Below are 25,909 nucleotides of genomic sequence, written 5' to 3'. Positions count from 1 at the left end.
GCCTGCTTCTCTCTCTGCCTGTGTCTCTGCCTCTCTCTGTGTGTCTCTCATGAATAAATAAATAAGATCTTAAAAAAAAAAAAAAAAAGAATGGGGAAGAGAGCAGGATCACTTCTATGTCTGCCTCTTCATGTGTTGGCTAGTATATCATTATGCCAGCAGTATTTCTGAAAGCTTTTTTGTGCAAAAGTGCTTGTCTTGAGGAATATTTTCAAATGTGTTGCCCAACATTTCTTGTCAAATATTTTTCAGAGCTTAGAATGATCACTTAACACTATACTTAGTACTGCTTTTGTGACCTGCTAAACCAGCTACAATTAGTTAATATCATTATCATATCCATGCATCATAGTGCTAATCTCCTAATCTGTGGCAAGCTCTTGGGGTATTTTGGACAAGTTTAAATTAGTTCCCACCTCCACCACCACCGACGTGGACACCTGAGCTGTTAATGTTAAGCAGCCTATAAAGAAACTTGTGCTAAGTTCCATTCTAGCAATGTCACTATTTTTCCACAGAAATTATATAGAACTGCAGTGAAGCTTGCAAATGAGTTTGTAATCATTTTAACAATGGCTTCAGCAGATTGGTAAATAAAGAAAAGGCAACTTCTTCTTGCCACTTATATGCAGATGTTGGTGTGATATTTCCGAGGACTGTTTTTCTCAGTCATGCAGGTACTCAACGGAAGTCTTCATTACTGTTAATCATTCTGTAGCAGATCCTCTGGAGCCTGTCCCTCACCAGATCTGACCTTAAGTAGGATCTTTGACTGTTTACTTAACAAACAGCATTTCCTGGGAGAATCGCCTTCTCTTTTCTCTGTCCTAGACTTACTATACTAGTGCTTCCTGGTATAAAGCTGAGAAGTCTCAAGTCTTTCTAAAGTTTTTTCTATCAAAACTTTTTCCCTCAACGGTTTAGAATATAGTCACTCAAATGAGACTGGTATTCTTCTCTTTTGGGCAAGACACATTGGGGAGCTGGGTAGCAGAGCACTTTTCATAAGGGCAGTGGGTTTGCTCTCACTAGATAATTAGAAGTGATGCTGGAAAGGAACGCATACGTGTCTGGCCATTATATCCTGGCTGGGGATACAGCAACATTGCTGTATAGAAAATCATCATTATTGGACAGGGAGTTGGGCAGGTCAAAGGTTCTGAATATAGATCAGGAGCCAGGAGGGAAGATCCCCCGTGTACCCAGGCTCTACCTTCCTGCTACCTCAGCCTGTGGGCCTGGTGTGCGACAGCTCCCAGCCATGCCAACTGGCCTTCTGTTCCCTGTCTTCTTGATGTGGGCTTAACAACCTCATTAAGATCCTCTGGGGTTAAAAAAAAAAAAAAAAATCCTCTGGGGTTTTGCTCTTACTTCCAGTTCGGATCTGCTTTCCACTTTTCTTGCCCGCTCCTCACCTTTTCACTTGGATTTCTGACCCTGGCCTTGTTGCCTGCCACTCACTGCTTCCTTTGTCTACAGCTTGATGTTCTCAGAGAAATGCCGCCCGTGAAGGTGAGCACAGCAACCCCAGAGGGATTCCTCAAGCTTTGCTTCATGTAGAAGGACTCATCTCACTGATAGGTGACCTCATTCTTTTTTCAAAGAAATTTTTGTTATCTTTTTCTTATTAAAAAAAAAATTTAAATGCTCACTGTGGGAAAAAATGGAAAACTCAGAAAAAATATCAAAAGGAAGCTAGCTAAAGTACCTATTATCGCAACACCAATATATTGTGACTGTTTTGATGTACTTGCACTTAAAATGTGTATATGGTGTGGGTTTTGCTGGCTTCATTTGGATTGTATGAACGTCTGCAATGAAAAGAAACCAGTTTGAAGAAGGGAGAGCCTTTCTAACAAGTTCCTACTAATGGATTTTTTAACTGGGCATTTATACATGGAGAAGAACATTCTTTGCATGTTGTTTGTTGTTCAATTTATGAAACAACTGTTAAATGTTTAAACATTGGTTGTAAAATTGAATTAGTTTAACAGTTTTAGTAGAACTGCTATTTTGAACACTTCCAATACCTTAAAAGACAGGTAAAAGACCCAGATGTATCATTACAAACTTAACACACTTAAATCCATTCTGAAAAATCCACACTGCAAATTTCATTAATTTAATTATTTACACACTAATTTTCACTCATCCCAGGACTGTAATATATTGACCCTTGGCCAGAGTTGACATGATCATAAGGGTACCAGAAACCAAAGAACACCTTTACACCTTCCTGGGTTATAGATCTGGTTTCTGACCCATGGTTTGTCAGGCGGTGCATGGTACCAGTTGGGCTTCTTCCCCCCATGGTGAGTCAGACTCTGGCTACCAGGCATCAGAATAAACTTTACTTGTGAAATCAGTCAGACCTCTATAATTTTCAGTATATGGCTTCCAGGTAGGTTTTTATTTTCATTCTAGTCCCCACTCCTAGCCCACCCTCCTTCTGCCAGAAATGATTTACAGCCTGTCTCGCTTGGCCAGTGTTCTATAACCCATTGTCCTGTCATGATGATGTATTGGCATGATCTATTAACATTATTAAAAGCTTATATATGCCTTTTGAATATTTTCTTGAAATTTGTTGGGCATTCTAGAGGTTTCTCACCCACAAGATGAAGGATTGACTCTACTTAGGTAGAATTATTTGGTAATTGTTCATTTTGCTGATTTATCATCTCGGACTATGTTTCTCCATCTCAGATCATGTCTGCTTGATGGTTGTGTGACTGTCAGTGCCAGACCCCCTTTTGACCTGGCTGTTTTTGTCACAAACTGTGTGTTCTTTGGTCCTTTCTTATCTTGGGTCACTTCCTTGATTTTCCATGACATTCTGGCTTAGAATTCCTGGTTTTTATTCTTAGGGTATAAAGTATACTATAAATAGTGTAAAAAAAATCTATATTCCATAGGTATATATATAGAAAAAACAAAGCACCTGTATTTTAATAACACTTCCCACCTTGCTAAAATCAATACAAATAATTACACATGCCTTACTTTATCAGTTTGTATTATAATTTCTTTTCTGTACACTTTGTACCATTCTCTTTTGATGATTGCTATGAACTCCTGGCCTTTCACAGACTTAACTAGGGTTAGTATCTTCTATTCTGATGGATCAGATTGACTTGCTTTGGTCAGTGGTTGCTCTTCTGGGTCAGCTCCTTTGTCCTTGTAGCACTGTACCTGACATTATTTGAAATATCCTTGCTTTGTGGTCACAATAGGATGTTCCAGTCCTACCATAATTATTTCTGCTTTAAGACATGAAATCAACTACCCTCCAAGGAATCCTTTGCAAATCATAGGTTCATAATGATTTTTCTAGTGTGATGGATGAGGGTTCTGGATTCTGCTTTTCTTACTGTACAGAGTTTCTTAGACCATTAAGGCACCGACCACAGCAAGCTGCAAATGAGCCTGCCTCCCTCTGTGTCATGGTTATGCTCCTGCTGCAGATGATGTCACAACTGCCCCAGCAGTCAGGTGTTCAAATGCAGTGACGATGCCAAAATAGCACACATTTGGGACTTGTGTTTGTTATTGTGGCTCTGGTGGCCCCACTTGTGGTTAACCAGTTGTAGTTCCAAGCGCACTGACCATTGAGTGAAGAAGGGCTCCTCTATACAGGAGGAGCTCATCAGCAGTCAGGTGGCTGCCTTGCTAACCAGGTAGATTGTGTCTCTGGCCCTCAGGCTTTAATGCAGAACTCTTCTTGTCTTACACTCTATGCTCTAAGGACCTTTCAAAAAACCAGTTGATGGCTTATGCCAAACTCATGGAGTATCTGACAGAGAACATATTGCATTTATAAATAAACTTCGTACAAATGGCTTCTTAACCCAAAGGGCAGATTCTAATTTTGTCTTCTCAAGAGGGTAGAGATGGCAATGTTTGGGATTAAGATGAGGAATGAGGAGTTACATCTTATGTAGCTTTAAATCACTCCTTGTTCAAAATTCTCCCCACACTCTAGACCATAGTCTCTCCTCCTCTTCTTATCCTGAAATACTATCAGAACTGTATCTTTTTGTTCTACTAAATCCTAAGCTCTTTGAGACCACGAACCATGCCTTGACACTAACACAGTACATATACACCAGTGATGCCAAATTAAGCCTCTGGAGTTGATATTTTTTAATTTTTAGCTGGGTTAACTGAACTCATTTCTCTACAGTAAGGCTGCCTCAAGATTTTTTTTAATTTTCGATTGAATATTAGGTGAAGAAGACTAGATTTTGACATGATACTGGCAGTGATGTATATGATTAAGATGGAAAAATAATTTAGCTCTCTAGATAAAACCATTTGAAACACAGAACCAGTGAGGGAAAATAGTAAAAGATTCTTAGTGTTGAGAATGGGGAAACTGCTGTGATAAGTTCTTAATAAGTTAATTATTATTAATTGGTTATTAATAAAGGACATACTTATTTAACAAAGATCATAGTAATAATAAAAACAAAAAAATATATGCCTGGCACCATTCAAAGTACTTCACAGAAACAATCTCATTTAATCCTCATCGTGTACCTATGTGGTACATACTGTTAATAATCCCATTTTGTAATGAAGGAAGTTGAAGTACAGAGAGGCTAATAAGGTCACACAACTGATATATGGAAGAGCTGGGATTCAAAACCAGGTTGTGTGACCCCAGATCCTAGACTGTTACTGGCTTAGCCGTTGGCCTCAGGAAGGAGTCACGTGTTTCCATACTACTAAGAAAATTCTAAAGACAGCATCCAACTTGAACTTGAGCTCAGACCTCTAAACTGTTAATTTTAGGAAATTTTAAAATGAGAAATCACAGAACCTCAGAACTGGAAAGACATTGAGAAGTTACTTTTGTCCAGGTCTTCATTTCACAGATGAGGAGACTGAAAGCCGTGGATTATGTGACTTGCTCAGAGTCACTCACATTCTAGATGGGGCCAGTCTTGCAGCCAGTATCTGGGTCTTATGATTCTGGTTCCATTGTCTTTCTGGCTAGGCCTGCGGCCTTGATTGATAAACATTCATCTCACTTGCTACACCATAAAGTGAACTGCTCATGACGTGCTCCAAAAAAGCTTTAATAAATTCAACTTCTACCTTATGAATTTGCATTTCATTACTATAAGACCTTTTATTTTTTTATTTTATTTTTTTTTTAAGATTTTATTTATTTATCCATGAGAGATACAGAGAGATGCAGAGAAAGGCAGAGACACAGGCAGAGGGAAAAGCAGGATCCATGCAGGGAGCCCGACGCAGGGTCCCAGGTCTCCAGGATCATGCCCTGGGCCAAAGGTAGCGCTAAACTGTTGAGCCACCTGGGATGCCTGACTATAGGACATTTTAATGTGTTTATTGAAAGTAGTAGGAAAAGCCCTGAGAGGTTTGTTTTTTTGTTTTTTACTTTATTGCTTCCTGTACTTGAACTGATACTTGTACAAATGGGAGCACGTGGGCCAGTGAGGCTTTAGCTACCCTCAGGACAGTAACTGGCCTCTCTAAGTAACACAAATGTGTTGTCCCTGTGGTGTGATAAGAGATTCCCTGGTTCTTATTTGGGGGAAGCTAAGGGATGATGGCCTTAATTTACTTGGCTTCCTTTAGAATCTTCTTAGCCCTTTGTATCGGCTCTTAAGCATGAAAGGTGCTTAAAAAGTTGTGTTGAAGAGCTCCAAGAAATTAAATTGGTGTTTTTTTATACCAGACAGGCTCTTTTTTAAGAACAAGACCTTGGATTTCCTATATGCTTCAGGTAGTGAATGGCTTCATTTCAATTAAAATGCTTGGGAGGGAGTGGGCTGCTATTGCTGATTCTTTTCAGCACAGGAATAATAGATAAGTGCATAGTAAACTGCCCTTTTGAGTAATCTGCTTGGAAGTGCCTCCCACACATAAATTTGTTATAAAACTCCCACGCTGTGAAAAGTGGTGTTTTTTTAAAAGCTGATAATTTAAGTAAGGTCCAACATGGGAGCCCATAAATGTTGATAATTGAAGCCAAATAAAAAATATGTATTAATATTTAAAAATTTTTGGTGAAAGTATGTATATGCAAATGAGATTTCTAACTGATCCATACTAATTTCAGAAAGTCTCTTATTTAGACTCACTTTAAACATGAAGATTGTTCAATCTAAAAGATAACTTCTCAGCACCACCTTGTGGTAACTTTTAGTTTAACCGGGATGTTGGTTTATTGTAGGATTTATATTACAGCATACAATGGAGAACTAGAAAATATAATTGGAACTAGTCATCTCATTTCTTCAGTACCACGGGGGAAAATTAGCATTTTTGTTTAGTATATTAGTTATAGTTCCTATAACCAACAGACCTGTATTTTGTGAAAGCCTGAACACTTTTATTTTAGGAACAGCGTGGTAGAGAAAAATACTTTTTATGTAGTAGATTTTCCATGCATAGTAATTAGATGAATGAATAAACAGAGGAAATAATGTGAAAACAATTGTGTCAAGGTTACCGACTGAGCACAGCTCTCATAGTACCTTTCCAAAATTGACATGAAATTAGTAAAGTAGTAATTTTTTAAAAAATTGCAGTAAGAAAGGATGCCATCCAATGACCACACAGATGAGATAGGATTGACCAAGAAACAAGACCCAAGGCCACAGCCCAAAAATCACTGGATGCAGCAGAGCCAGGAGCTGCCCTGGGCCTTGAGTCCTACAGCCAGCGTTATTGGGTGTGGACCGAGTCTTCTGATTGTTCTGTATAGCGGCCACGTGCAGGTGATGAGGGCAGGGTGACAGGCCAGTACCCGATGAATGACCCCAAGAAAACCCGGAAGCCCTGATATTAGAAGGCAAGATAGGGGGCCCCTTCGTGGTGTCAGCCCCGGGTTTCCACATAGGCTTCCTAGAACTGGCTCATGCCCTGGGAACTTGTGGCCAACAATGACAATAAGCAAGTCTCGAGCCCCAAGATGAGCCCCAAATCAGGAAATACCAGACACTTGAGGGAAACCAGAGCTCTGAAAGTGGCATTAGATTAAACAAGAAGTGACAGCCAAGGAATGAATGAAAATATTAAAATATGTGCTATTGGGGGCAGCCCGGGTGGCCAGCGGTTTAGCGCCGCCTTCGGCCCAGGGTGTGATCCCAGGGTCCTGGGACTCCCGCGTCAGGCTCCCCACATGGAGCCTGCTGCTCCTTCTGCCTGTGTCTCTCATGAATAAGTAAATAAAATCTTAAAAAAATATATGTGCTATTGGTAATTTATTCAACTTATCTACCTAATAATAGGTACTTCGTGAACACGCTGACAACAAAAACAAAGATAAAATTAAGAAAGAAGAAAATTGGATAGAGATGATATTAGAAAAGAAACTAATAAGATTTATAGTTACCTAAATTTTTACTGTGTAACATGAAAATAAAAGCATGGATCTAAAATTCTAGATGATCTCAACATTACATATGTGGGGAAGTAAATGTATGAATATTTCAAGGATCACAGATAATCATTAGTTTTGGCTTTGATAAAGAATGTCAGGTTTGAAGTATATTAAAACTATAGCAGAATATTAATATAAGTACTACACATTAAAAGGCAACACTGGGGGGGAAAAACCCACAACATTTAACTTGGGCACCTGGCTGGCTCTGTCAGTAGTTTGCGTGACTCTTGATCTTGGGCTTATGAATTCGAGCTCCACATTAGGCATAGATACTACTTAAAAATAAAATCTTTTAAAAAAACAAAACTGGGACGCCTGGGTGGCTCAGTCGGTTAACCATCTGCCTTTGGCTCAGGTCATGATCTCAGGGTCCTGTGATGGAGCCCCACGTCCAGCTCCCTGTTCATAGGGAGTCTGCTTTTCTTTCTCCCTCTCCCTCTCTGCCCCCCTGCACCCCTTGCTCATAGTTGCTCTCTCCCTCAAATAAATAAAATACTTTTTTAAAAAACCCTACAACATTAAACACTTAATTATAGATATAAAACTGGTTGTTAGAAGACATTTTATGGGTGCTTCCTATTTAAATTTTATTGTCACATTTTCAAAGTTTCTCCCACTAAATTAATTTTATATTTCTTTGTAGATTAATTCATGTATATTTTTAAATTTAGTTATAAAAAGAAAAAATGCAAATCAAGTGCTATGAAAGAAATTAAGAAAGATAGAATGATTTTTTTTTGTCATTTCTTAATGTGTGGCTTTTATTTTCCTGGAATTCTTTTGGGGCTTTGCCATACCTATCCACTTAATTCTGTTTAATTTTATAGTACCTGTTAGTACAAAGGAACAGTTGAAGAGGTTGACATTTCATTTGTTCCACATGATGTGGGCTCTCTTTTAACAGGAATATTTTTTCCATGTAATAATGAGTTGAGAAGTGGTTCATAAAATATTACAGTTTTGAAAATGTCAGCCTGCTAGTTTTAATTCTAATGACTTGTTTGGCATGAACCTTTGGTAATAAAATCTATAGAGGCTGTGTAAATAGTTCTATATCCCTGATAATCTCTAAAGACCTAGAATTTAAACTAAGGAACGTATCCTGTCTTTCTAGCTTTGAATTATGAATACATAATGCCTATTTTATATTGAAGAATGTTCAGACTCTAATATGTTTTCCACCTGTGGGCAAGACGCAAAAATAATATTGGAACTTAGTACTAAAATTACAACTACCGTATGTTTAAAATGTCATTTGTTCTTTGCTCTTTGGTTTTAGTTTTGAGGGAAAGGGAGGAAACCAAAGAAAGATAAACTCCTCCTCCTCAACAAATATTTAAAATTAAAAGAGTCATTAATAGGCATTTCCTGCAGGAAGGGGACGTGGAACAATTTGTTTGAAAAATGTCTACCCTCACAACTAACAAAAGGCAACACAGAATTAAATAACATTTTTTGGCTATCAGATCTGCAAAATTTTCAGGACGCCTGGGTGGCTCAATATTTGAGCATCTGCCTTCAGCTCAGGTCATGATCCCGGGGTCCTGGGATTGAGTCCCACATCAGGCTCTCCGCAGGGAGCCTGCTTCTCCCTCTGCCTGTGTCTCTGCCTCTCTCTGTGTGTCTCTTGTGAACAAATATATAATATTTAAAACAAAAAAAAAAGATTTGCAAGATTTTCATTGACTATCAATTCTGTGGTAAGCAGACAAAGAAAATGGTGTCCCTATGTGGTGGCAGTAGATTAAGGTCACGTGCTTCACACTGGGTGTTGTTTTTTTTTTAATTTTTTTTTTAATTTTTATTTATTTATGATAGTCACAGAGAGAGAGAGAGAGAGAGAGAGGCAGAGACACAGGCAGAGGGAGAAGCAGGCTCCATGCACCGGAAGCCCGACGTGGGATTCGATCCCGGATCTCCAGGATCGCGCCCTGGGCCAAAGGCAGGCGCCAAACCGCTGCGCCACCCAGGGATCCCCACACTGGGTGTTATTCTATATGTTGGCAAATTGAACACCAATAAAAAATAAATTTATTAAAAAAAAAAAGTCACAAGCTTCAGCAGGTTCTTGGGTTCATCTAAGCATTTGGTATCTCCTAACTGCTCTCAAACATGTCTCGCACTAGTTGCCCAGAAGAGGAGAGAACCCAGTCAGCTGACAGCACAGCATCAAGCACTAGCTCTTCAGTGAGAGACTTCATGACACTGCACATAGTCATCCATGTAGCCATCTGGAAGCTGTTGTTTGTTTTGTTTTGTTTTGATTAAAGATTGTATTTATTTATTCATGAGAGACAGAGAGAGAGAGGCAGAGACCCAGGCAGAGGGAGAAGCAGGCTCCATGCAGGGAGCCTAATGTGGGACTCGATCCCAGGACTCCAGGATCATGCCCTGAGCCAAAGGCAGATGCTCAACCGCTGAGCCACCTGGGCGTCCCTAGAAGCTGTTTTCTTTGGTACCCCAGTTGGCCGCTGAGGTGCTAAGAAGTGAGACTCCTCTTGGGTACGAGAGCCTCCCTGGCAGAGAGCCTCAGCCCTAGGAGCCAGTGTCTATTGTAACACCTTCCCAGTGGGCTGCCCAGTTTCCTGCAAGGACTGTGGGAGTTAGAAGAGTCACCAAACTTGGCCATCACACACTTAGGTGTTCATATCAGGTATTTATTGTTCCTTCAAATCATTTATCAATGGGGGTTATTTTTCTCCTCAGCAAAGATGCTTACTAATGTGGTTATCATTGGACCTTTATGGGTTCCTAGGGGAACAGAATGTTAAATGAGTCAAATTCTTTCACAGAAGGGAACAGGGTTTTTGCTAACCCTTAACTAACAACGAATGAGTGTAATCTCTTTTAGAACGCAATTTGACCCTATATACTAAAATCTTTGACTGTGTGTATATCCTTTCAACCTGGCAGTTTTGTTTTTAGAGATTTATTGTAATGAATAAGATGTATATACAAATGTATCTGTATATAGGTAGATTTGCTGCAGCATCATTTGCAATGGGGAATAATTAGTGACCATCTAAATGCAATTGGTTAGGTAAAATACAGTATATTAATATTTAAGGATCCTGTGTGAGTTTTTGGAATAAGTATTTCCAGAAAAAAAATTGAAAGGGTTTATATCAAAATACTTAGTGTTTAACTTTGGATGATGCTCTTCTATGTACTTTTTACTTTAGCTGTGAATCATTAATGTTTAACTTTGACCATGTGCTGCTTTTCTAAATGTTTGTGTTTTACAGAAATGATCAATGAAGGTTACTTTAAATGTATGCTCCTTGAATTGAATAATCATACATTTTAAAAGTTAAATACCATTTAAAGAGGCTTGATCTTGAACTCCTTTAATGAAATTGTATGCATTTTATAATCTCCTCAGATGTATCTCACATCAACATCTGAAGTGATGATCTTGAAATATTTCAAGCCAATGAAATCATTCTTAGTTCATTGTATAAGTTATTGTAGAATTGGCTAATTTCCCATTACAATCTCACAAATTACAAACCTATCAAAATGGATAATAAGTGAATACAGATTTTTTTAAATTGTTCTATAGGATTAGTCTTTAGGTTTGAGAAGATTAGGATCAATATGGAAAGAAACTGTGGCTCAGTGATTAAATGGGAAAAGCCATATAATCAGATATTTGCACAGTTGGTAAAATTTAGATGCCAGTCCTCAGATCCTTTTGTCAAGTTATTGGTAGGTTAGTGGGTACCATCGTTACTTCTTAAGGGGCTTTACACAGACACACACACACACACACACAATTTATTCTCCATCTTCCACTTAGTAGCATGCTCACATCATGGTTTATTAGTAACATCACCCTGTGGGCTGGTAGTCTTGCCACTCTGTTTCAGAAAATGTAGAACAAATACATCCTCAAGGAATGTGTGGTACTTAAAGGAATATCAAAAAGGAAAATATAATATGAACTGTACTTTCAACAAAAAAAGAATCATATATGGAGTATTCAAAGAAATGTTCCTTGGATTTATTACTGGCTATTTTGTATTGTGTCTCTTATTCTCCCTAAAAATGGGTAGTAGAGAGTTAATTGACCCTGTGGAAACGCCACATACTCTACAAGACCAGTCTTTGGGACTTAGACTACAGTTTTAGTTCCCATCCTCCAGGGACTGTGTTACCTTAGAACTCAGTTTCCACATCTATAAAATGAATGGATTAAATGAGATAATCTCTTAGGTCTTTCCCAACTAAAAAAAGCCCTTAAGATTTAAGAAATTTTTAACACTAAGATTTATGATGATAAAGTTTCTGATCTGATCATTTTATGTTCTGTCTTTCAGTTTATACCTGTTCAAACTCGGAATAGCACCTCAGATCCAGGATTTGTTGGGCAAAGTAGACTTCACAGGTACTACTATTGATGATTTTCACATTGTCATTGTTTTCCTTTTTTATATCATCGATTCCCTTTTTTCCTCTATATTGATCAGAGGAGAAAACTTTATTATCTTGTTTGTATTCAACCAGTTTTCCTTTTCCCCACATTTGTGAAATGGGAAACAGACTGACTTCTTCATAAGGTTCTTGTTTAGAAATGCCCCACCTTCTTGATGAAGACACTCCCCCCCCTTTTTTTTTAAATAATAGTGTAGCATTTTTAATCTTTTTGTTTGGTTGTGTTTTTTTAGAAAGTGCACATGCAGTGGGGGAGGGGTGAAGGGAGAGAGAAGGAGAATCTTAGGAGAGAGAAAGACAAACTCAAGCAGAGTCCATGCTGAGCATGGATCCCCAGACACGGGGCTCTTATGACCCCAGGAGTACAACCTGAGCCAAGATCAAGAGTCAGTTGCTTAACCTTACTGAGCCACCCAGATACCCCCTTTAATGTTCTTTATTCAGAAAAGTAAGCCTTGCATTTCTGGGAGAGAGAATGTAGGATGAAGACATTTCTTGATATGAATATATTCATTCCTGCCTCCATCTCTGTATTTTTCTTTGATATTGTTTGTTGTTCTTTTTCAGAGGAGGAAATTAGTAATATGAGAAAAGAACTTGAGAAATATGGAATACAAATGCCATCTTTCAGCAAAATAGGTGGTATTCTTGCAAATGAACTGTCAGTGGATGAAGCTGCTTGTGAGTCTGTTTAAAATCAGAACTTACTATTGACACGAGACTTACCCATACTTTATTTATTGATTTTGGTTAAAAGAAAGAGAATATTTGGAAGATGCTTTCATCCCCTTTTGAAGTTATTATATGTGTTGTAGATGTTTAAGTTGAGCATATCAGAATATAACCATGTAATTGATTTTGACTTTAAACACCTAGTTCTGCAATGTGGATTAAGAGTGTTTAGAAATATTTTTATTATTCAAAATATTTCTTTGCCTTCTATGTCAGCACATTTTAGCGGTAGAGTACATTGCTGTATTGTCTTTTCGTCTTGTATGTTAAATTGCCAGTATCATTTGGATACAAACTGGTAGTTTAACAGAGTCCACTTCACCCTTTGGCCCCCCGGTGGTTGGCTCATTTTAGCCATTCAGTGGGCACGGAATAAATCAATAGGGATTACGTGATGGTGAATGCTGAGACAGGACCCAAGCTAGATGTGCAGGTGGAGAGGTTGTCAGAGGGGTGCTCTGTGAAGTGTCTAGGATGTCTTTTTTGGCCTTTTTAACTGGAAGCTGAGGAAGAAAGTAAAACTGCTTACATTTGTGCCATGTCCATCCAACTGTCCATGTTGTCTTTGGCTCATAAAAATCTTTCTCTTTGTATCTCTCCAGTGCATGCTGCAGTTATAGCTATTAATGAAGCTATTGAAAAAGGAATAGCAGAACAAACCATTAAAACGCTAAGAAACCCAAATGCAGTTTTAACTTTAGTAGATGACAGCCTTGCACAGGAATATCAGAAGGAACTTTGGGAAGCCAAGAAAAGAAAGGAGGAAAATGCAAGACTAAAGGTATTCAATTAGATTTCTCAGTATGGGTATGAATGGCTAGTATGAAAAAGCCTTGATGTTAACCGACGGTGGTCTGGTGGTCTCTGTAGCCCTAGGCAGTTGGCTTGCATGAAATGTGAGGGTAAAAGCGGACCATGCACTCCATAAAGAAATGAGATTTCCCTTTATGTTGATTCTCAGAGGTTACAAGGATTCAAGGTCAGGTCGTAAACTGATGATTCACCTGGGAAGTGTGGAAGTAGATCTTCCCTTGCTCAGGATCAGCTGCAGATCCTGTATTAGCCGAATTACCTGTAGGTTTATGAATAGAGGTTCACAGTTCCATGTGATGAAGTGAAGAGATAATGTTTTTTAATTTACTCTTGAATTTTGCCTCCCCTCCTCGGCAAGGCAGCTGGATGTTGACCCAGGGCTTCTGCCTTACTCTCTAGCCTCACTGAGGACGTCCCGTGCGGAGCTTCCACGTCTGGCTGCCTTTCATGTCCCCTTTGGCTCTGTTACCAGAACTTTCCACTTTATCTTACTGCCTTTTCTCCACTTGGGTTTCCTGACAACAGGTGGCGCGCTCGCCCCGCCCATCTGCCTCCAGGTGCCTCCAGGTGGCTGCTGGCCTGGCTCCCATCTGCTTTGGTGCTACCAGTCTCCTCTGGTTCGCCTGTGTGTCTCTCCATGTCTCTTCTCCTCCTACCTCTGCGTATGGAGATTCTCTAGATCTGACCTCGAATCACCTCTCTCTCCTTCCTCAGACAAGCTCATCCACTTGCTGAAGAAATCAGTTGTCAGCTTGATACCAAGCCCCTCAAATGTTCCTCCAGGCGACTTCATCTCTCTGTCCCGTGGACCTTGTCACCGTGTAGGAAGAGTGCTTGTCCTACCCTGCCCTCCTCAAACATGTGCTCCTTGCTCAGTTCCCTCAGCAGTGTTTCTTTCCATGCCTCCACCCCTGTATCCTGTCCCTGCATTCTATTGCCTCTTCTTGCCAGCCTTACATCTGTCCCACACCTTCTAGTCTTACACTTTTGCCTCAGCCCTGCCCCCATGACCATGCCTCAGGGTTCTTGCACACTTTCCTCATGGGCGGCCCTGCTTCCTGCAATTCTGCAAACCAACCCCTCTCCGAGCTAGAGGTTGCAAAATCAGTCTTCAATTACAGATCTGATGTCAGCCTCCAGGAACCTCCCTGGATTCCCTACTGCCTACTGAGTTAAGTACAGTATTTTGCTTGGCTTTTTAAAAAGCCTCCAGGATGCCCAACCAAGTTCTCCATCTTTCTGGCTCACCCTGGACACCCGATGCTGTAGCCCAACATGCCCAGCTGTCTCACCTTTGTGAGCAAGTCCTGTGGTCTGCATCCTGCTCCCCACTCTGCCTTTAACATGGCTCTGTTCCTCCAGGCCTTCCTGAATTGTTTTCTGTTTTGCAAATGTTATTTCCGACTGAGTATGTCCTTCACCTATAGAATCTATTTTGTTCTATGTATATTTGTTATTTATGGAGTCACTGTTACTAAACTGAATCAAATGAAATTGCCAATATCCCACTGACTTTGAGCTACAAAAAAATGGCAGTATGGTCAAGTGGTGCAACATGTTTGCCATGTTAGACAATTCGGCCCTTTCAGAGAATCACTAGGCCTGTTGTTCCTCATTGTAATCCTTGCCAGGCATGTCTAGCCCTAGTGCCCTGCACAGAGCAAGCACTCTTATTACTTATATTGAATTCAAATGAAAATAAGTAAATGGTTTTTATCACTCTTTGCATTTTACTTTTGAATAGGGAGCTTTGGGGACATTTTATTTAACCTCAGGAATCAGTGGAGGCTTTGTTTTGTAGAATAACTGCATTTCAGAAGAAGAAAGAGATGCATATGAAGAACTGCTGACACAAGCAGAAATCCAAGGCAACATCAATAAAGTCAACAGTAAGTAATGGATTGTATGAAGGAAATGGATTCTGCTGGAAGATACAAATTCTCCATGTCACAATATCAGCAAAATTCTCAATTTGTATTCTTGTAAAACTGCCTCCTGTGATGAGAATTGCACTCAGCGTCACTGTTGCTCTTAACTAGGGTACATAATCTGGCAGTTTCCCATGGAAGTTTTGGGTGACCATGCCCCGCTGTCCATGCAAAGTATCTCAAGGTATCTCGAAGCTAGGTCAGCTATACCTTCCTGTCTTATCATAGGTTTCAGTGTATGTCATGTTTTGAACCTATCGTTTATTTGCACTAATATTGAGGGCTATTTAGTAAAAGATTATGACTTCAAGATTGTCATTTCTTGCCCATGATTATGTGACAGTGTTAGACTGGAATTTGAAAGGTATTATTGATGCCTTTATTCTTTACTACTTCCCAGTCATTAGTCTGCAGTTTGTAGAATTGTTTTTCTTACAGCTTGTATCATTTTTTGGCAAGTGAATGAGACTGGATAGGCCAGTGAAACTGCATGGTGGCAGGTCTGAATCCATGTCCCTGAACCTCTATGGAGTGGCAGAGTTTGGTTCCTTTTTGTACCCATTTCAGTTGTGTGACTATAAATAGAAAACTCAGGTAATTAAAGCATCTATAAGTTCAGAGAGATTAATCTCATTATTAGTCTTTTCTCCTCTCTCTAACAAAATTTGGTTTTACTTGAGGCAGTAAGGAATTCTCCTGACATTTATTTCCCCTTGGGCAACCTAAAGAGCACCTATACACACACACACAAAATGGATACACAAAAGACCATTTAGCCCATTTAATAAAGCATGTGAACCATCTGCCAAATTTAAACTTAGGAGTATTCACTGATTACAACACTCATAAACTCTGTCTTTGACTTAACCTCCTAGACAATCTTGAAATGTTCTTAACACCTTCAAAGAAACTATAGGTTTTTCCCAGAAGTTTGCTCCCAAGTCACTGGTAGTGACGTATCCAAAGAGTTCAAACAGTAATCAAGGAGGCCCAGAGAAAATTGATATAAATATCTAGGAGTTAACAACTGATTGGGTTTGAGAATTTCCCTCACACACAAAGCTGCTGAGAGCTCCTGGGTAAATTTTTTTTTAAGGGAACACCTTAACATTGTGGAATGCATGTTCCTCATCTTTTATTCTTATTTAATTTTGAGTATATTGGTGATGATACATGAAACACAATTTTAAGTTTCTCTTTCTGCTGTATTTGAAAGCTGACAGAGTCAAATTGCAGGAAGAAATTAATATTGCCAGGCAGACAGCTGAGGTCCATAAACTTAGTGAAGAAATGATTCCGTAGCTTTTTGCCATCCTTTATTTTTGAAAAGTTTATAACCACTAAAATAGACTTTTTAATTTTAAATAAAATGCCTTCTATAAATGCTTTAATGTTCATTGACGTAATTCCCTGACCACAAATTTAATGCCACATTGGTTATACATTTTTAAATAAAAGGCATGAGATGATTTTCACTAATGCATAACCAGCTTAAATTATAAGGGGCACTGCAATGTTTGATGGCTTGAAATGTGTAAACGTGATGATTCTGAAGTTATTTATCTCTCCTCATCTGAAAATGTATAGTTGGGCAGAGCTAAGAATAGTCTTGAAAAAACCCTAAAGTATATTTTAATAAGTGACATGACAATAAGACAACTGTATGCTTTAAAATATATGAGTATAGCTACTTGACAAGCCTTTTCTTAACCCTGTCGGTTATTATAATAAAATGTTAAGATGTCTACATTCATAATAGCCAAAAAGCGACATAAGTGACAGCTTTGATGGTAATGTCACCAGGTCTGTCGGTGGAGGCTTCAGCTTTGTGAGAACTGCAATCATTTTACTTTGCACGTGTGTTCCATTCATTACAAGACATGTTCTGTTAAAACCAGGGCCAGAAATTTTGTTAGATGCAGCGTATAAAAGAGTGGATAATGTCATTTTATTTATTTATTTATTTTAGAAGAAATGGTTCATAAAGAACATCTTAAGGATATGATTTGTGGTAGGCTTTTACCATCCAGTGGTGCGAACTCACATATTGGAGTTGTCAAAGGGGAGGCAAAATGCTATCCAAAATAATGACAAACACAGCTCAGAGGCCACGGGTGACTTTGAGAGAATAGCAGAGTCAAAAATGCCCATTCACCTTCCTTTCTGGGATTTTTTTGTTCGACATATCAATTCTATCAATTTTTTCTATTTAGAGAGAGAGCACAAAGAGGGGTAGAGGCAGAGAGAGAGGGAGAGAGAGAATCCCAAGTAGGCCTACACCCCATATGCAGAGCCTGACACAGAGCTCTATCCCACGACCCCAAGACCATGACCTGAGCTTAAAGTTCAGCTTTCAGCTGAAAGAGTTGGATGCTTAACCAACTGAGCCACCCTGGCGTCCCTGAAACCTTCTTTATAGGGCAAAATGCTGCTGTTTCTGTCCAGTTTGCTACTGCCTGGTGGCAGAGTGCATCACTCATTCTCCCAGTTGGTCAGCAGTTCTCTTGCTGTTTTCTGAAAACTATGATGAATCTGTTGTTTCAGGCACTCTCAGTTTGGTCACTAAAATTCAGGTCTTCATAATCTGAACATTGCAACTGGTAGAGATCTCACAGAGCCTGTGGCTGAGTCAGATAATGTAAGCCAATACATTTGTGTGATCGGGGTTTTGTTTTTTTAAGGTGAAGTGATACTGGCACAGATTTATTTAATAATATGAATTTGGGTTATAATATTTTTTTAAAAACACACCTGAAGTGATTTTTTTCTTGAAATCACGCTTCACAGAATGCAAGAGTTGAGGGAGAATGTTCCAAGAACAAACCAATCAGTATGAAGCAGCACTGCGTCCTGGTGCTAACTGTGGCTGTCCTGTGGTGTGGCTTTGAGGGGAGAATACCGCAGTAGGGCAAGGCTGGCTTGGGGTGTTCACGTAGCTCCAGTCTCCTTGCAAAGGCAGTACTAATTAATACACAAGGAGTATTCAAGAACAATGCCTATGGGATCTCTATGGCCCAGCTCTCAATGCTGTGGGGATCCGAGAGGTGTGAAGTCCTCAGGGAAGAGGTGAGACCAGAGCTGATCCTGAAGGGCAGGGTTCTGTAGGGAAGTCATGCTAGACAGGAGTGATCTCATAACTCCAGCTCTGTCGGCGCTGAGGTCCTTTTAGGGACTTTCTCCAAGGACTGGACTGACTTCCAGTTACTGAGCTATCATCTTCAAGTCTTTGCCTGTCCACCACCTGCAGCTTTTCAGAGTTCATGGAAAGGCACTACTTTGATTCTAATCCCTGGCAAGATGGACTGGTTGGGCAGGCAGCAGGGGAAAAAGCAGCCATTCTGACAGAATGTGATACCTCCTCCACCCCACTCAGGGCTGGCTGCAGTGGACCACATTAATGCTGCCGTTCAGGAAGGGGACCCCGAGAACACACTGCTTGCACTGAAGAGACCAGAGGCCCAGCTGCCTGCTGTGTATCCCTTTGCTGCTGTGATGTACCAGAACGAACTTTTCAACCTGCAGAAACAGAACGCCATGGTAAGTCTGAGGACTCCAGGTATGAATGTATTAATTCTGAGTCAAAGCTGTGAGGAAGGCTGTTTAGGAAAGGTGAACAGGGCACAGAGTCTGTAACTCAGACCTATCCCCAGTCCCACTGGCCTCCCTGTACCAATTCCCATGGCTGCCTTCCCCTTTAACTATTGCTTTTCATTTCCATAAAGAATCTGTGTAGTTAGGAAGTGCAGGCCACACTCTGTATAAATTACACATTGAAAACAAGTGGTTACTCTGGTTGTCTGATTTTTGAAGCACTTTGAATAATTTTTTAACTGCACTAAAATTTTTAAAAGATATATAATAGTTTCAGATATAGAATTAGCTATGAATCTGCATTTCTAAGAAACAAAGAACATTAACACCATGACTTTAATTTTTGTAAATATAATATGCTGTTTCATATTCTAATGATACTAAACAGTAATATATAAGGTTACAGTCATGAAAACCATGTGTACTGGTACAAGATTAACCCAAACAATGGAGCAGAATAAAAAGTATTGGAAGCAGAGCCAAGCATTGAATATATGAGAACGCTTGTATTTCAAAAAGATGGAAGAAGGAATGAAATCCTTCTAAGTGTTTAACCATTTGAAAAAGAAAACATGACCTCACTGCACATATCAGAATAAATCTCCAACATAAAAAGTTAAATGTAAAAAGTAACTTAAACAATTGAAGTTCTAAGGAAATGTAGAAGAAGATTGGATTTTAAAAATGAGAAACAGCACTGTTCCACCAAAAAAAGGAAGAGGGGAGGCCAAAGGCATAAACAGCCAATTCACAAAGATTGAATTGGTGTATACTATGACAAACACACACAAAAAAATGTTGAAAGTCATTCAGAAGTAAATGTAAATTAACACAAAATACAGTTATTTTGAGAAATCAGATTGGTAGCATTGAGAGATCTGACATAGGCATAAATTTGGCACAGCAGACATCTCCTCCATGGCCGACGGGAGCATGAAGAATGCACCCTTTCTGGAGGATGATCTCAGTAATGTGCATGCTGGTCTTTTACCCATTATCCTGACAGTTACATTGCTAGGAAAAGATCCTAAGGAATATGAATCAAAAAGTTGTATTCACAGGGATGTTTAACACACAGTCTGTCATACCGAGAAGCAAGAAACAAACCACATGTTTAACAACAATTGCACATACTAATATCGAGTGGGGAAAATGAGACTGAAACATTATCTAGAAGTATTTCTGTAATATGAATAAAAATAAGTTCTGTTTTTAATAAAAACCTATAAATGAAAAAAAAATAAATAAATAAAAATAAAAACCTATAAAATGTTTGTATGAATTAAAAATAAATAAATGGATGTAACTAAAGGGCTTGAGTGGGAGGATTTGTTTTCTTGCTTACCAAGAGTTCTTGTTCTCTAAGTAGGAAGATACTATTTTGTAATAAAAGAAAAATACATTATTTTCCTAAAAGTTCTTTCATTAAGAGTTTCTCCTGCATCACCAGCTTCATCAAGGCTATTCACACGCTAGCCCTGTCATTCTTACCTAGCTGGTCAGGGTCAGCCTGTGGTTGTCCCACCCTGCTGCTGCTTTATTTTTCCTTATCCTTGCTGCTGTATACCATGTTAGATATTTGTGGACAATTCCCAGAAGGGGTAGAGGAGGTGGATCTCAAATGATTCCATCCTGCTCTTTTGGTTGTAATTCTATACCTTCCTTATGTGTTAAATTTATAGTTAATATAAGAAACTCGGATAAAATTTGCTCACATGCTCCCATTTGCTTTGGAAGGTAAAATTATGCCTTGTTACTCTAAAATCAATTGCTGTGAGATACCTGTGGAGAACTAGAAAGCTATAATGCACTTTAATATAAATATTACATTGTATGTATTGAATACAGAAAATATCCTAAATGTAAATACTGTTATCAGCATTTATTTCTATTCATTTTATGCTCCCTCTGTGTTCCTTGAATATAATAGAAGAAATAATCCTTTTGAAGTTGGACCAAGTCAGTATAAAATAGTTGAATGGAAGAGAACATTGAAGGAGGAAGGTGTTCAAAAGTCTCAGATTTGGTTTTTTTAAAGTTTTATATGAGTACATTTGACACAATGTTACATTACTTTCAGATATACAAGATAGTCACTTGGCACGTTTATGCTTTATGTTTTATGCTATGCTCACCACAAGTGTAGCTACCATGAGATGTATTCTTTTTTAAGATTTTATTTATTTGAGAGAGAGAGACAACGTGAGTACAAGCAGGGGGAGAGGCAGGAGAGGGAGATGGAGAAGCAGACTCCCCCCTGAGCATGGAGTCCAACACAGGGCTCAATCCCAGGATCGTGGGATCATGACCTGAGCTAATAACAGATGCTTAACTGACTGAGCCATCCAGGCACCTCGAGATGTACTTTTTTAAATAAGCCAAATCCCGAATTATAAATCATACTTGCTTTACTTCAAATACCCAGACCTCCTAATACATTTTAAAATTTCTACCCAATTATTGGGACACCTGACTGGCTTAGTCAGTTGAGCGTCCGAATTGTGACCGATCATGTCATGGGTCTTGATCTTATGGGTTGTGAGATTGATTAACTTTTTTAGGGACTAGAATTGAAATTGGGTTAATGATTTTGGCTTACTTTTCTGAGGTTACAACTTATATGTAAAGTTCTCCCCTTTTTTCCTTACCCTTAACTTAAAGTGAAAATCATTACCTAAAATCTCAACTCACACTATGAGACAGTGACAGTGTCATCTAATCCTTTGCTTAATTGTTTGGTAAGTCTGAGACTGTAAGCAGCTAATATAACTGGAGATAAGAATCAGCTAGGGGAATGCAGTTGTTTGAGTAATCATAAACCATTGGTTGTCATTAACTCTGTCCCTAAAATGATCTGCTAAGAAAAACCCCACTCACTTGTTCTTTAAAGCTAATGAAAAATAAGTGACATTGAGCCCCCTCTTTCTCCTAGGTTCTCAAAATCTTTAACTGTTCATTGTTCTTTGAAATACGCATTGTAAAGCCCCATCACACCCATAAGGCATGCAATTTGGGAAACTTGTATTGCGTATATTTTCCAACAGAACTACTTGGCCCATGAGGAGCTCTTGATTGCAGTGGAAATGCTGTCTGCAGTTGCTTTACTAAACCAGGCCTTGGAAAGCAATGATCTTGTGTCTGTGCAAAATCAACTCAGAAGCCCAACAATAGGCTTCAACAATCTGGATGAATCGTATGTAGAACGGTAAGGGAACATCTTCCAAGCTTCCTTTTATGCAGAAATGTGTGTTTGGCAGATCTCACAAATTAAAGATTTGCTCCTTCCTCAGAAAATGCATCTATCTGTCCTTATTTCCTTAATAGTCCTTCTCATATGAGTCCTTTTTTACAGTAGTTCTTTTAGGGGGACAAAGAGTCTTAAAACGATCATGTTGTGCAATTAATATCTGACTTTGTCATTACCAAAGATTATTTGATAGGCTAAAAATAAAAGAGCTATTGAAAACATATCTTCCCTTGGGCTTTTTTTTTTTTTTTGAGACTGCCGAATGTAGAAGAGTTGGAAGACACTTTAATAGTGATCCAGTCCAATTATTTTATTTTACTGATGAGGGAACTAAATCTGGATTTAAGGGCTGCCTGCTGGGCAACTGAATCCCAAACCCCGTTGTTTTGATTGTTAAACCCAGGGAATCCTGAAACCACAGTGGGTCATGGCAGCGGGTGACAACCTCAGTTTAGTATCTTCCGTTTCATGTTCCTGAAATATACTACTAGATACATGAAACACTACAGCAGCTCTAGAGAGAAACTTAAGGGGTCAGAATAAGGAGTCCATTAGCGATACAGTAAGAAAAAAGCCCAATTTAAAAAGAATAATTTTGCAGCCTGGATTCTTGTTAACCACTAGGGGGTGATGTCTGCCTAGATTCTGACAAAAGCTCTTTTCAGCTCCAGATTCTAGCAGAACTGCTTAAATAGAGGCTGAGTCATTCTCTTGCATTGTGTATAGATGTACAAGAAAATGTAAAAGCCTTTAGATTTTTTTCAAATGCTTGATCACTTGTCTGTGTAGAGAATGACCACAAAGCAGTAGGACAGAGGATTCTCTTTTTCAGTCTTCTTGGAGAAACCGATGCTGTGGTTCTACTTAAATTTGGCTACCTGATTAATAGAACTCCTGAGTCTGTTACCAAGGTAATTTATTTCTACCTCCACTATTTCTAATGACACCATTCTCTTCCCCAAGCTTAAAAACCTTAAGTTCGACTTGTTTTCCTCTGCCAGGCACACTTGTGCTGTGAACAGCCTGCTCATTTCTCTCCCCATCAGCAGCCCTCTGCACGATGTTGCCATTTCCCAGCTACCACCTAATTTGACTTTTCACCTCTATAATAACATCCAAATTGTGTCTTTTCTGTCCTCATTTATCCTCACCTAACCAGACTTTGCTCCTGTCCCTCAGTGCTTAAGTGGAAGACAGAGCTGGTGAGCTGATCCCTTCCTTACAAAGCTTATAGCCCAGGGGCACCTGGGGGGCTCAGTGGTTGAGCATTGTCTGCCTTTAGCTCAGGTTGTGATCCCACGGTTCTGGGATCGAGTCCCGCATAGGGGTCCCTGCAGGGAACCTGCTTTTCCCTCTGCCTGTGTCTCTGCCTCCCTCTGTATGTCTCTCATGAATGAATAAATAAAATCTTTTTAAAAACCCTATAGCCCAGGGGAGCTCTAATGGGACGTCTTGGTGAGGTCATTGTCACAACTATCCCACAGATTTCACATCATCGCCCCTGCCCTCTAAATAATCATACTGCCTCCCTCCTGATCACCCATTTTGATTACCAAAATCCCTCCCTATTTCCCCACGCCCAATTTGCAAATAACTCATCAAGGAAATAGTCTTACCACCCCATTTGAGAACCCCTTTTACAGCCTCAGAGTTCGAGTATTCTATATGGGAAACTTGGGGAAAAATTTTGCTATTTTTCATAATCTTTTAAAAGTTTGACCTAAGTACTTTCTGGATCAGCTGAATGACCAATAACATCATGAGATTTCAGGGTCCCCCTTGGTTCTCGGACTGACAGTAGATTGGGCCCAAGAGATCTCCCACAGCCTCAGCATTTTGCCTTCATTGTCAGCTTTTTACCCTGGTTCTTGGAAGCCCATGCTGGCAGGTTTTCAGATTGAAGAAAGTTCACCGTTGTACTTGTGCGTGAGCGTACACGTTCTTCATAGCACAAAGGGTGGGACAGGGCCACCTTGATGAATTCACACAAAATGTCTACCTCATTACCATGGCCTCCTCCCTGGGCCTGTGGTTTCCCATAAAGACGCTTCTGTCTAATTCTCACAGAAATGCTGTAGAGTTGGTGTTGGCTCTAGGCATATGCTGTCCCAGATTAATTGTTCTAAAATGTAGCTATGGTTACAGTGCTCTCCCTGATTCCTGGCTCTCCTCTGCAATAAGAACAGACTCCTCTCTAAACATGTTGTTCTGACCTTAGCTCCAGCTCCACCTCTCCCTGTGCCTTGCACTTGGGTCAAGCTGGATACAAATACACCATGTGCTTTCTGGCCTGTCTGCAGCTGTGCGTGCTCTTCTCACCGTGGAAATGGGGTGCCTGTCGCCTCTCCTGGCACGCTGCTGGAGCCACCTACCACAGATGATGCTTCCACAAATTATTCCCATGTTTCTCCTAGCCCCAGCTAAGGTCATCTCTCCTGAGAACTAGTGTGATGTGGTTAAAGGAACATAGCATTGGGGCCAAAAAATATCTGAGTCTGACTTTTGATGGCCTTTTCTCCATCTAGAGAGCACAAAAACACAGCTCTGCGTCTGCAGAACAGCATGAGGAGTAAATGCTTAGTTCAGTGCCTGTGTCAGGCAAGGTGTTCCACCCGCTAAGGTTTTCCTTCCACTTCTCCTTCCTTGGAACTCCATTATTTCTACTCTTAGGACCCTTCTTGTGCTCTGCTTTTATATCCTCTTTGAGTTTTTGTCTCTTACCCTCTGGACGGAAAGCTCCTTGAAGTAAAGGCTTTGCTTTATTCACCTTGATATCCCTGCCATGTTTGCCACAGGCTTTGCCACATTTGTTTGATGTTAGTAAACATCACTGAACTAGATTGGCATCATAATCTTCTCAAAGCTTCAGAAGTCCCTTTGGAAATGTGATGTTACTGGTCTGCCCATAGCCAACAGTGAGGAGCACTCTGAGAGTCATGGAGGGAGGAGACTTGGACCTCTCTGGGAGGGTGAACTGCAGAGTATTTTCTGTAGCTGGTACCTAAGTGCTAGAGACTAATACTCACATGGAAAAGCCTTTGCAGCTCTGTCACATGACTCCTAAAATCTCTTCCCTTTGGCTACTGTTTGTTCATCTCTAAAGAAACAATGGGCAATTATGGGATTTTTTTTTCTCTGTTCATCTTTAAGCTTTCTCATGTTATCCCCATTGGATCATGTTAAGCACATGAAATGTGCTTAAGGAGTTGGCACTTTCTTGCAGAATGCTCTCTTTCTATAAGGGATGCTAAGGAGTACAAATTGACATTTATCCATCTTGTTACTGGTATTCAATATTATTGTTTATGTATTACTAGTGTAACAGAGTGTTTTCTTAGGCTTCAAATTTTGATAAGGTTTAAAATCTCAAACATGACTGTTAGCCACTTACAGGCCTGACTTTGGTGATGCTTCATTCAGCCACAGTTAAAGAATCATCACCGCCACTTTTGAATGATGTTTTTCTCTCTCAAACTACACTCTATAGAAGGCACCTGAGTGTTACCTTAAAGCATGCAGAATTTTGAGAAAATCCGTCACAACCAGGAAAACAATTTTAAACGTAGTGTGATATTACTTTTTTTAACTTCTGCTGTTAGCAATCCAAAAGTGCTGTATAGAAGCTAAAATACATAGTGAATAAATATGTACATAGAGGATTCGTCTTTATTTCCCTGGTGTAATGCAAAAGCAAACTAAACTATTGAGTTTCTTTACTTTGGGCTAGAATAGATCATTTTAGCT

General features: G+C 39.5%; 1 protein-coding gene across 1 annotated transcript in view; it reads left to right on the top strand.

The window, feature by feature from the left end:
- IQGAP2 (IQ motif containing GTPase activating protein 2) overlaps positions 1–25,909 on the top strand; it is a 302,560-nt gene that overhangs the window by 164,799 nt on the left and 111,852 nt on the right. Inside the window, exons 6-11 of the mRNA XM_041752928.1 lie at positions 11,740–11,807; positions 12,422–12,535; positions 13,189–13,367; positions 15,201–15,288; positions 18,701–18,864; positions 21,963–22,123. Of these exons, the coding sequence (XP_041608862.1) occupies positions 11,740–11,807; positions 12,422–12,535; positions 13,189–13,367; positions 15,201–15,288; positions 18,701–18,864; positions 21,963–22,123 (774 nt within the window). The remainder of the gene's footprint in view (positions 1–11,739; positions 11,808–12,421; positions 12,536–13,188; positions 13,368–15,200; positions 15,289–18,700; positions 18,865–21,962; positions 22,124–25,909) is intronic.

The sequence above is a fragment of the Vulpes lagopus genome, chromosome 4 (assembly GCF_018345385.1).
Source record: "Vulpes lagopus strain Blue_001 chromosome 4, ASM1834538v1, whole genome shotgun sequence".
NCBI classification, from domain to species: Eukaryota; Metazoa; Chordata; class Mammalia; order Carnivora; family Canidae; genus Vulpes; species Vulpes lagopus.
The sequence above is the reverse complement of the archived record's forward strand: the minus strand, read 5'-3'. Positions and strand labels throughout refer to the sequence as shown.